Source organism: Gracilinanus agilis, chromosome 3, assembly GCF_016433145.1.
Source record: "Gracilinanus agilis isolate LMUSP501 chromosome 3, AgileGrace, whole genome shotgun sequence".
NCBI lineage: Eukaryota > Metazoa > Chordata > Mammalia > Didelphimorphia > Didelphidae > Gracilinanus > Gracilinanus agilis.
In genome coordinates this window covers 369,939,084-369,952,468 of record NC_058132.1, presented here as the reverse complement: position 1 = coordinate 369,952,468, position 13,385 = coordinate 369,939,084, and the positions used below count along the sequence as shown (strand labels likewise).

Sequence of the window (13,385 nt, the reverse complement as noted above, 5' to 3'; positions counted from 1 at the left end):
AAAGTACTCATTGTACCTAGTTAAATGGAAGGGAAGAAGGAAAAAGTTAAAAAGTCTGAATAACTTGACAAAGCAATTCAATGTAAAACTTTTATAGGAAAAGTGTTAATTAGCACTTGACCAACTATAAAGACAACATTTCTGATATTCTCCAATATAAATATTCAACTTAGTAAATAAGGTGGTACCACTGAAACCTAATATATACTGTTCTTGTTTGCCCCAATACAATGTTCAACATACTTTGAAAGGGACTCAATTTTTTTTTCATTCAAATTTTCTATGAAAATTCAGCTGAGGAAAAGAAAAACAAAGTGAAAAAAAGTTTCCCCACAAACTTCAGATGGAAAGCAAAGAATGTCAAAAGTGAATTAGATGTAACTAAAAGGTTTTTTAGAAATATCAAAAGCCAAAAGTAAATCTGAAAAATAAAGAGGGAGTAATTAAATATTCACTAATGTAATTAGATTTAAAGAGGCACAAAGAGAAGTGAAAATCAGAATTTTCTTCTGAAATCACTTAGCTAGGAACATCAATTTTTAACTTAGATGAAATAGTTTCTATAGTCTGAAAACACAAAGGTATAATGAGAAGGCTTTAGAAATTCTTAAGAAAGGGCAGATAAATGGGTAAAGGTTCTAGCATTTGCTAATCAGTCCTTTCCCTCTGCTCCTCCCTTTCTCCCCTATTGGTTGTACTTAGTTTTACTACATTCCAAGGTCCATGTCCAGGTTTGAATTCAATTGTTTCCTTCCCTAGTTAATGATCTAGAGGAAGCTTCAGATTTATATTTCAATCATTGCTTCTAAGTCTGATCATTCTATCAGATGCTTTCTATTTATTATCCAATAGCAAATCATGTTCATGGTGTTAGTCAAATACCTTCTGAAATTTTAAATAGTCAGGGAATTTTTGCATTTGAAAGCCGTGAAAGCAAATGGGAAGAAAATTTTGCTCCCACCAGGGTAACATAACTAACTGATTTCCCCACCCTGGGTTCTCAACTGCCATTCAGAGGAGTTAAATATCTGTGGGAGAAAAAGGAGTTTTATGATTAAAAACAATAATTGTGTTGAGTAAAATTAACCACTAAACATACCTTTCAGATAAAAAAGGGCTCTCCTGAGGCTCTAGCTTTTGACAAGATTCTAGGCTGTCAACAGGTGATGAAGGAAGTTGATTTGATTGCATGTTGTCAGTTTCACACAAATTAGACTCAGTTAGAGGGAGGGTCTTTATGTACTTTCTTCCTAACTCCGTTCCCAGGACATTCATCAATATAACTTTGGGTTGCCTGTCACACAAAATAACACACACTGTACTGTACTGAAGTCTAGATGAACTTTTAATTGCATTTATGTACTTTTAAGAGATTGGATTCAGACACATTTTTTTCTCAGCTCAAATAAAAGACAATTAATGGAAGTGACATGTCTTAGAAACCTCAATTGAAAGGAAAAAATTGTCTATATGTACATTAACTTTTAAGAAGCCTTTTGTTCCCTGATAAACAGTGTAACATGTTTACCCTGCAGATATAATGGCCTTTTAAGGTAGCTGTACAAATTATCCATTGGCCTGGGGTAGCATTTGGTAGAAAGCATCTTTTATAAGAAACCAAAACAAATTTCAATGTTTTCTTTCTTAGAAAATCCAACCTTTCTTCATTAGTAGTACCTCATGTTTTAAAAAACAATATTTTAAAATTAACTAATGCTGCTATCACTAGCAATTCAATCCTAATAGTTAATAGCCTGAATATGTGGTGACTATAATTTTTGGAAGGGAAACAATAACTTAATTTTTTATTTAACTACCACAAGTTTCTCCTCATTCCATTTCCATCCTCTACTCAGTTATGTAAGTAATCTTCCTAAAGTGCAAGTCTATGCCCCTCCAACCTCCACTCAACAAACTCCAGTGGCTCCCTATTACCTCCAGGATCAAATATTAAATCTTCTGTTTTTCACTCAAACCCCTTCATAGCTAGTCCCATCCCTTCCCCTGCCTTTCTAGGCTACCTTCACCCCTCCCCCCTTGAACTCTGCAACCTAACTCTTGAAGCACATCTTTCTTGACCTCTCTGCAGCCTCTACACTCTTTTCCTTCAAATCACTCTTTTCCTTCAAACTCTCATTTCTCTAGGTTTTCATGACATAACTCTCTCCTGGTTCTCCTATCTAACTGACAATTAATTTTCAGTCTTGTCCACTAACCATGGGGACTGCACAGGTCTCTGAGCATGAGTCCTTTTCTCTTCTTCCTCTGTAGTATTTCACTTGGTGGACTCATCAGCTCTCCTGAATTCAGTTATCCATGCTAATAATTCTCAAATCAACCTATCCTACCCAAACTCTTTGCTGATGTCCAATTTCACATCTCCAACTTCCTTTCAGATATCTGGAACTAGATGTTCTGTAGACATTTTTTTTAATATCCATAAGATAGTCCATAATGGAACTCATTATTCTTTCCTCTAAATCCTCCCCATTTCCTACCTTCCCTATTACTGTAGAAAGCAACACAATGTTCCCAGATCCTCTAGCTTAAAACCTAGAAGTTATCCTCAGTTCCTCATAATATCTCACCCCTCAGATCCAAAGCTGGTAGATTTCACCTTTGCAACATCTCTCAAGTGTGCCCCCTTCTCTCCTTCTGCATTGCCAAAACTCTGTGCAGAGCCTTATCATCTCTCCCCTAGAAAATACACTACTAATGGGTCTACCTACCCAAAGTCTCTCCCTACTCCAATTAATTCTCTATTCAGTCACCAAAACAATCTTCCTAAAGCACAGGTCTGACCATGTCACCCCCAACCCAATAAACCCCAATGGCTCCCTATTGTCCCCAGGACCAAATATAAAATTCTATTTGGCACTCAAAGCCCTTCATGACCTTCCCTTTCCAGTCTTCTTTCACTTTATTCTCTGACTGATATTCTTTCACCCAATAACAATGGGGGTTTAATGACTTGCCTAGGGTCACACAACTAGGAAGTGTCTGAGGCCACATTTGAACCCAGGACTTCCCATCTTTAAGCCTGGCTCTCAAACCACTGAGCTTATCTAGCTTTTCCCTCCCCAATTAGATTTTGAGCTTCTTGAAAACTGACTTTTGTCTCTTGTATTCCTAGCCTTAATATATATATATAGTAAGCACTTAATAAAATATTTATTGAGTGAGTGATTGGCCCAAAGGTTCACATTGCCTATTGGATATCTCAAACTATAATTCAAACTATGGAAATCCCACAGACATCTTAAACTCAACATATCTAAAAGAGAACTCATTATACTTCCCTAAAATACCTCCCCACTTCCAAAGTTCCAAATAACTATCAAACATATAACTGTCCTCCCAATCACTCGGTCTCTCAACTTAGATATCATCCTCCATTCTGCAGTCTTTCTCACCACCTATATCTAAACTGTTGCCAAGACCTGTCATTCAGAGGCAAAAAGGCAGCCCTCATTGGGCTGAAACTCCCAGCCCAGGCCAATTCACAATGTAAGGTGGGAGAGAGGGTAGGAGTAGACCAGTCCTTCTCTACTCACAGGTCCAATTGAACCAGAAGATAAACAATAAATATGGCACTTTACAATGAAAATTCTCAAGTTTGCTGGAGGAGGTGGGTGTAGGGAGAGTTGAAGCTTGTTAGTTATTGTAAAGTTGGAGTAAACAACCTAGCAGAATAACACATGAGATAAACTGAGGTAGCTGATAGATGGCTGAGGGGTGTGCATTTTGTACCTAGTTCAGCTGATAAAAGCATGCATAATTAAATGCAAAATCTGTTATCCTCAAATTGTTCTCTAATATATCGATTACACTGGAACAAATCTGAGTTTCAAAACAATCATTATAGCAAAACTGACTATAATAATAATAGTTAATATTAATAAGGCCTTTAAAATTTTTCAAAATACTTCATATTTTTGAGTCTCATAATGACTCTATAATATAGGTACTATAGATATTATTCCCATGTTGCATATAAGGAAATTCTTCTAGGATCACACATCTAGTACATGTCAGGTGGGATTTAAACCTAAATATTTCTAAGACCAGCACTCTTTCTGCTGTACCATCAGAAAGATAGGATTGGGGGGCAGCTAGGTGGCCCACTGGACTAAGAGGTAGGCCTAGAAACAGGAGATCCTGGATTCAAATATGGCCTCAGATATATCTTAGTAGTGTGATCCTGGGTAAGTCACCTTACTATTCTTTTGTCTTGGGACCATACATAGTATTGATTCTAAGATAAAAGGTAAAAGTTTAAAAAAAATATATAGGATTGAAAGGACCTGGCAATTGATTGGATGTGTAGAATTAGAATGGAAATATCAAAGATTCCTACAAGGTTGTGAACAGGTGTAACTAGGGGGAAAAGTGGGAAATTAGACAAATTAGACAAAGGAAAATTAGAAAGAAGAGCAATTTAGGGAGAAGGATAACAAGATCACTTTTAGACTTGTTGAGCTTGAGATTCAAGAACATCCAAGTGGAGATTTCCAGTGGGTAGTTAGTAAAAGGCTTCTCAAGCCTAAATCTGATAATGTTACTCTCCCACTCAAGAAACTTCAGTGGCCCTTTATTGCCTCAGGGATAAAATGCAATATCCTGTTAAATACAAAATCTTATATTTAGCTTTCACGGTCTAGCTCCAACCTATCATTCTAGACCTTTTTCACACTGCACTCCCTCACACAGTCTAAATTTTAGTCAAAATGGCCTAATTGCTAGCTCATCATATATGATTACCATCTCCTGCTTCCATAACTTCATACAGGCTATCTCACATGCCTGTAATACCTACTTCCTCACTTCTGCCTCTTAGAATCTCAACTTTCCTTCCTAGTTCACCTCAAGTTCCAGTTTTAACAAAGGGACCTTCCTACTTTCCCTCCAGCTGTTAGTATAGTATGTCAGAGAGGGGACTATATATACTTGGGAGAAAAAAAACACAAGTGGTGTGATTTACAAGAAAAGCAACTAGGAGGACATCAGTAACTACTATTAATCATATGCCTACTTTCTCATCTCTATAAAATAATCTTAATAAGAATTATATATGTATATCTATATTTGTTAAGAATACTTTTGATGAAAATACAAGAAAGGAAAAGGGAAACTTTCACACACAGTTCTTGAACTCTCACAACAACCTAACCTGTTAAAAGGTATAAAGAATGTAAAACCCCACTGTTCCTATAGTTGATTATAGAATAGCATTTAAATACAGGATAAAATACATACTTAAAGACTGTTCTAATGTGATGTCTTCTCTGAATGTGTTAAGTTCAAATAAGAGTAATGACAACTGCAACTACAGGCATAACTTTGTTCTGTTAATCAAAGAACAATACCTCACTTCTCAACCTCTTTGCAACCATTTGCTCTGAAAACTGTAATGAAATCAATACTATCATTGTCTGTTTAAAGAGCAGATCAATGAACTTATTCCATTCACTACCTTTTTTACTTTCCAGGCCAGAACTACCCCCAACACCAGTCTACTGTCTCCACCATCAGAATTTAACTTCTTCAGTCAGGGACTATCTCACTCCTGTATTTGCATTCCATTCCTTAGCAAAAGGAGAGTGCTTAATAAATGCTTGAAATTACTTTTAATGCAATGATCCTTTGATTATCTATATGAAGCAAGATGCAAAACAAAGACACATCCACCAAAGGCACTCATAATTGTAATAGATGGCATCTTGCACACAGACATAGCCCAAGCAAAAGGATTTCCTCCTATTTCCAGATAAGATTATTATGCTTATATAAATTCTTTTCAAGCTTTCCCCCACTATCCAGTTGTTAGTATTCTCTCCTTCTTCAAACTTCTATGTATATATTTATCCATGTACATAGTGTACTCTGTCATCCCCAATAAATTCTATGTTCCTTGAAGGAATGGACTACTTTTAAAAATAAATGTTTACTAAATTAAACTGAAACTCCAGAGTTCTACAGCAGAGCTGTCAAAATTTGCAGTCCACAGACTCCTTGGCCCATATCCTCTGCCCAACCCAAATTAAATATAATTGGAAATTTTTAACATAATAAATAAAAGTAGAATACAGCATAATGTTAAATTTGTGGTTTTCTAAGTCAATATGCAGCTGCAGGGATCAATTTGTATTTGAGTTTGATACCAATATTCTACAAGATCTCCTCAGTAATATCACATTGCTATTCAAAAAAGATCAACATAACAACACACATAAAAAATCAAAAGGAGTGAGAAGTACACTGAGTCCATCAATATACTTGAGTAATGATGCCTTAGTCTAAAAATTGAACAAAAGGAAGAATGGGCTAGAATGAAGCTGAGAAAACTGAACAGGGTCTTCAATGAATTCAAGCTGATACTTGAAACAAAATCCCATCATCTTCTTAATACAGATGTTATCCCAGTGACACTATATTATTGTGAATCATGAAATACTATAAAATCTGAGGAATCAAAATGGCAGGAGACATAAAGGGCAATGAAGAGATTCATGATGGTCATAGGCAATGGTGACTCAGGAAATGGTCTAAGTACACTGATAAACAACTGGTGCAGTTGTAAATTGGTCCGGTTATCCTAGAAAGTAATTTGGAACTATGCCTCAAAAGTCACAAAACTGTTCATATCTTTAGGCCTGGTTTCAGCTGGCAGGTAGTCTCCAGCACACTAAGTAGATCTTGTACAATAGTGAGGTAAAACTCAAATAGAAACAGATCCTAGTGGGCCACATATTAATTTAGAAAATCACAAGTGAATATTATCCATGTCGTACTGTATTTTTATATATTTTGTTAAACATATTCCTAATTCCATTTTAATTAGGTTTGGACCTCAGGAGTTTTTTGGGTTTTATATTTGTTTGCTTGGGGATGGGAGGAAGTGGGGCAAGGGTTGGCAACAGGCTGCATATTGACTTAGTTTAAAATGTTATATGTTTTATTATATTTTTATTTATTTCATTAACTATCTCCTAATTCCTTCTCAATCAGGTTCCTATCACACTTGGGAATGTTATAACAGTATGTTAATACTTTACTTGACACCTCTGCTATAGACTGACAGGATGACAAATACGGAATTGTCCAGAATGATAAGGAGTAGATATCTGACTTTTATCATCTGAAAGAATACCCGTATCAACAAATAAAAGGTTTTCTGACTTAATTAATTATTTAAAGATGTTATGAAATGGAGTTTTGAAGAAAACATTTCTTTAACATCTGAAACAAAATATGGGAAATTTCTTCCTGAGCAAGACAATAAGACAAAAATTCTGTAGAGTTTAAGAATGTTTGGCTCAGTTTCTGGCTTGGATTAAAAAAAAAGAGATCCAATTCAGAAATAATTTCCCCAATTCCCTAGAAATGATCCATTGTGACGAATTAATGATCTATGGAACTTGTTTCAAAAAGAGCTCAATTTTTAACATTTCCAAAATTCCCAATTCTGCTATTCTACCCTAACATGTTTCCTACTCCTATCTAGATGGATCTACTAAAAACAAGGGGGATCAATATAAGCCAAAAGTCAATATGATGAGGTCACAGAATTCCAATGTTCAAAGGGTCCTCAAGGCAATCTAGTTCAACTCATACCTAAAAAAGAATGGGACATAGATGTTAAGTTTATTGAAGGATGATAGGCCAATTTAAGTGGATTTCAAAGTGCATTAAGGAGACTGATGAAATAAATTCAGAAAAGTAGATGGAAGCATGATTGTAGATGACTTTAAATACCATGTTAAGAAAATGGAATTTTACCCTAGAATAGGTAGTGAGCCACTGAAGTTTTTTAAGTATAAGATTAACATGGTCACATCTATGTCCCAGGAAAATTAACTTGGAAGCCATATGAAGAATATATTCTAAAGGGAAAAAGGCTTGAAATAAGGAGACTAATTGGGAGTGTCTTAAAATATTCTAAGGGAAAAAGTGATAAAGGCCTGAACTAAGGAATCAAGATATCAGTGAGTCAATAAGAATTTATCAGGCACAACTACAAAAATAATCTTTCTTATGCAAGGATCTAGGCATGTCACTCTGTTCAAAATTATCCATTGCTTCTGTTTACTTTCTGACAAGGATCAAATTCCTCCATTGTCACACACAATCTTCTACAGCATCATGTTATTCTACATTTCTCTTCATAGTTCTTCATATCATGGCTCTTCTCCCTCCCACCTTTCCAGTCTTCTAACATCTTATTCCTTGCCATATACCCTACAATTCAATGACACTGGTCAATTTGCTGTTTCTCAAGCAAGATACTCCATGTTTCAGTTGCAGGTATTTTCAATAGTTGTTCCCCCATGCATCTATCTCCTTCATCTCCACCTCCTGGCTTCCCTGGCTTTCTTCAAATCCAAAAATCCCACCTCCCCCCCAAAACCTTCTCAAATTTACCTCTATTAATTATTTCCCATTTATCCTACTTTTTTTTTCCTTCCAGTTCCTAGCACTGCATAATGTAGGTATATAATAAATAGTGAATGAATTGTGCCTGCGTGTATACCAGAAGTAGAAAAAGAACTTCTATCAAAATGTTTTTTAATATTTCATCCCATATGCAAAGATAAATCCTATTATATTTATATGTCATTTAACAACTAAGCAGCCAGTGATTCCTTAAGGAGAATTTCTCTTTTTTAAAGATAATAGAAATTTACTCCCTTCCAAATGGGAAAGAAAAACTAAGATCATAAGGATATGTACTGTTATAGTGATGATGTACCTATAAGTGTAATATCTGCTCTTTGAAGGAGGAAAGACAAAAGACAACAGAGAGACCAGAGAAAATTACAAGGTTCCTTCTTTAATCCATCTTAATCAAATGTGTCAGAATAATCAAGTTGTGCTAGCAGACAGAAAAGTAATAAGAACCCAGGAGACTAAAAACAAGCTAATAGAGAATATTTATTTCTAAAGAAGATTGATTCCAAATTCAAATGCAAATTAAGTTAGAGAAAAATGCTCTACTCAAATTTAAAGAGAAAAAAAGTAGGATTAGCTTGGATAATAACTGGTAACAGTTGAGGTACAGCAAGAAAGTTGCCTAACAAAATCTGTTTCTTTAAATGATGCTCAAAACAAGTATCTTTTTAAAATACATTATTTAATAATACTATTTATGTCCTGCTATTTTTAAAAAAATGTTCAGTTTTTACAAAAATTGATAACTAAATGGAAAATTCAGTTCTTATCTGAATCTAGGTTAAAAAACATGTCCTATACAGGATCACATATCTAAAGCACCAGCACTTACCTGGTGGGAGAGTATTCTAATTGCAAGAAAAGCATAAGAGTAAATAATTAGCCTTATGAATATTGGATTAGCAAACCTAAATATATAAATTGAGAATCATAGAATCACAGACTGAAAATTCCCCATCTAAATTTCTAGTTTTCAGATCCAGAGCCCCCAGAAAATTTCTAACAAACGGACCATTCTGATCATGTGCTTTTTTTAAAGTTAAACTAAATGTAACAATTTTTTAAAAACTTCTTTTAACAAAGATTACAAACCCAAGAAAATATGGAAAAGTCATTGATGATAATAAGTTTAGGTATCATGCAAACCGTGAAAAGATGAGGATAAAGTTATAGATTAGGCAGCATTTAAAACGTGGTTAAGTGTTAGATGTTAAATAGCTTATTTTCTACATCACATAAAGCCTAGAAGCAGCCGCAGATGTACCTTTCTTTATATACAAATGCATAAAAATAAAGTGTTTCTAAAGAGTTATAAATAAACTGAATTTTGGAATACTGAATCATTTAAAATTCACTTGGAAAATATGTGATCTAAAGAATTCTGTGGTGAATCCTTTTATAAGGTTAAAAATCACCTCTAAGTCTTGTACTTAATAAATTCATGTTCATTTATCAGATTTGCATAAAGAAAGTACATCTGTATAAGCAGACTATGAGAAGCAATTTTACTTAGGAGTATAGAGCTAAGTTATTTCAAGCATGGGTAAGTCGAACAAAATTATTACTGGAAAACATACCTTTCAGATAAATAAAGGCTTTGGTGAAGAGGATTTAATTTTTTATGTATCTCTAGACCGTCAACAGATGTTGAAGGCAGTGAGTCTGATTGCAACTTCTTGGTATCACATAAATTAGCATCAGTTCTAGGTAGATTCTTAATGTATTTTCGTCCTGAATCCGTCAATAGGACATTCGTCAACATAACTTTGAGTTGCCTGTTGTACATATAAATACATAATAAATATAGCACTTATAATTGTATAATACATCAAATTCAACACAAAATGTGAGGAATTAGGAACTCCAAGACAGAAATCTCAGTTCATTTATTACTTGACTACTGCATCCAACTATTGCTAAGTTAAACACTCCCTCAATAACTCTTAGACTACCCCAAAACTGAAATACGCTGCACTTTAACTACAGTTACTTTCAGATTTATGTCTGGTATTACATACACACTTCGTCAACCCAAATACAGACCCATAGCTCACTTCAGTTCCTATTCAAACAGTTAGTTAGAAAGGGAATTTTTTTACACAGAGTAATACTGAAAATGTGATTCAGAGCATATCATTGGCAGGCACAATTTTTATTCTCCCTCAAGTTCCTTAAAATAACATTATTTGGGCTTTAACCATTTTTTGTTTCAAAAGACAAACAATGAGCACAATGGCATATGATTTCACAAAGGAGATTCAAAATAAAGACAAGAAATGGTCCTAGATTTCAAGGAGCTTACAATAAAGGAGAAACAGAACCAACACAGATAATAGTTATGGTACACAATATTATACACAATACACAAAACTACTCTGGGTATTTATTTACTAAAGTATGGGACATCTGAGGGAAGAATCTGTTACAAAACAAGAGATCAAGAAAGATTTCCAAGTGAAAGTCACATTTGATTTGAGCTTTCAAGCATGGGTAGGAATTCTCAGAATTCATCATAAAAAGAAACTAAAGGAGGATATTCCATGCGTTAAAAATAGCATAAGCAAAGCCATAATAACATGAAAGCTTGAAATATATATTCAGAAGATAGAAAGGTATCCAGTTGTTTAGAGAATACAGTGCATAAAGGGTAACAATATGAAAAGAAGAGAAATGGAGGGTGACACCATGATGCAGAGAGCCTTAGATGCCAGCAAAAGGGTTTGTTCCTTACTCAGAAAGTAAACAGAAACCAGGATTTACAAACAAAAGAGTAACATGACCAGATTCTTGTATAAGAAAATGTATTTTTTGCAGTAGGGTCAGTGATTGGAAGGGAGAGAGAATAGTTACAGGAAAATATGAAAGGAGGCTATCAGAATAATCTAAATGTTTCTTAATGAAGCCTAGTACTAGAGTGATTAAGGGTTTGTGGAGGGAAAAGGAAAAAGACAAAGATAGTCCAAAGGTTAAGAATAAATGGGGGCAGCTGGGTAGCTCAGTGGATTGAGAGTCAGACCTAGAGACGGGAGGTCCTAGGTTCAAAGCCGGCCTCAGATACTTCCTAGCTGTGTGACCCTGGGCAAGTCACTTGACCCCCAATTGCCCACCCTTACCACTCTTCCACCTATGAGTCAATACACAGAAGTTAAGGGTTTAAAAAAAACAAAAGAAAACAAAAAAAAGAATAAATGGTAGTGGCATTCAGAAACAATGTATGAAGTTAGAAGAAGCAAACTGAAGAACAATGATAATGAGCTCAATTTGAGGCATGTCTAGTTTGAGGTGGGGCATCCAAATGATCAAAATATGTAGCAAAACTAAACTTGAACTCAGGTCTTCCTGACTGCTCTTTCAGCACCCTTTCTAAAGTTTGCTCTTAAAAGTAGGTGAAATGTTTAGTTGTTTATATCCAAAGAATGGAAATGGTCACAGATGATATCATCACCACAAATAAAGGTAACTGAGGTTAATCCGATACTATCAGCCCATATACCTACTTTCTCAGTATTTCATTTTGTCAACAAATTTATCTATGTAGCTCTTCCCTCCATCGGTACAGACAGCAACTTAACCTAGTTTAATTCTACACAATTTCTTGCCCATGTTCTTCCACAGATTTTTTCAAAGCAAAATACTATAGAAATCTTCCTCTAGCACTACTTATATTTCCATGTCCTAGTGGAGCAAAGAGCCATATGTCTATTGCCCATCATTCTTATCACCAACCTATCTCCCTTTCCAATCATACATTTTCTTGGTGATAATCCCTTACATCACTTCTGCAGGAGTCTAAACTAAAATACTTAAATGATCTGTGATATCAATGGTGTATTTTCTCCAACAATATAAATTGCAACCTATCCATGCCTGCCCATCCGGTTTGACTCTATATATGTCTTTGCATTAGTTCACTACAGGCTACCCAACATACTGAAGGTCTTTTTCAGTTTCTCCTGACGTACCCAAAATGTCAGCAGAGGTACAGGCTGCCCACCTGTCATGCTTCACCTTCACTATGTAACCAATTCATCTTCTTTGGGTACCACACATTTCTCTGGTGGCATCCTTTACTCCTGAGGTTCAGGGAAGTTCTTCACTTTTCCTATCTTGTAGAGTGCTTACACATACAGATAGCATGCCTCTCCACTGCCCTCTTCATGATACTCACATTCAGTTCATCAGAGGTACTGTGTCTCATGTTTCACGGCCACTTAAAATATTGGCTTTATTTCTGTGAGAACTTTTGAGTCATTAAAACAAAGGATAATTTCCCAATGCAGCCTATTATCCTCTTTCTGATTAATCCTGGACCTAATCTATTATCTACTGCTTCTGTTCGTCTCAGAAATACTTGCTGAAGGACAAGCTCTCTGCATTGTCCATTCAGCTACATGTCATCATCTAGGACAATCTTCATCCACTTGTTTTTCCTGAATGAACAGAAACAAAAGCTTCTGCAATGGTGTAGGTCAACTTCATCCTAAGAACTTCTAGAGGACTTTACCTTCCAAGGGATCATCTAATTAATCATCATTCAAGAAGAGTTTCATGTATGCCTAGTTCCCCAAGAATCAGAAACATAAAGAAAGAAAAAACACAGACCACATTCTCAAGGACACAGACACATTTTAATGGGGAGAGCAAAACATGAGTAATTTTATACATAAAGAGATATATATGGATGTGTGTTTATGTGTGTGCATATATATATATATATACATATATATATATATATATATATATATATATATGTTGGTGTGGGTGTGGGTGTAGTATAAATGGAAGGTAGTCTTAGAGGAAAGAAAAGGAGAGTCAGAAAGCCCCAGGATGAGGAGTTTGGAAGAACAGAGAAGTAATAACTGGTATGTGAACTCACACTGCTCAGACCAAGACAATATGAACCCAAAGGCTCTGAGATCCCTAACACTGCCCTACAA

General features: G+C 35.2%; 1 protein-coding gene across 1 annotated transcript in view; it reads right to left on the bottom strand.

Moving 5' to 3' along the window:
• Window positions 1-13,385, bottom strand: part of SENP7 (SUMO specific peptidase 7) — a 161,802-nt gene that overhangs the window by 98,494 nt on the left and 49,923 nt on the right. Inside the window, exons 5-6 of the mRNA XM_044670123.1 lie at window positions 10,026-10,223; window positions 1,100-1,294 (exon numbers count right to left, since the gene is read on the bottom strand). Of these exons, the coding sequence (XP_044526058.1) occupies window positions 1,100-1,294; window positions 10,026-10,223 (393 nt within the window). The remainder of the gene's footprint in view (window positions 1-1,099; window positions 1,295-10,025; window positions 10,224-13,385) is intronic.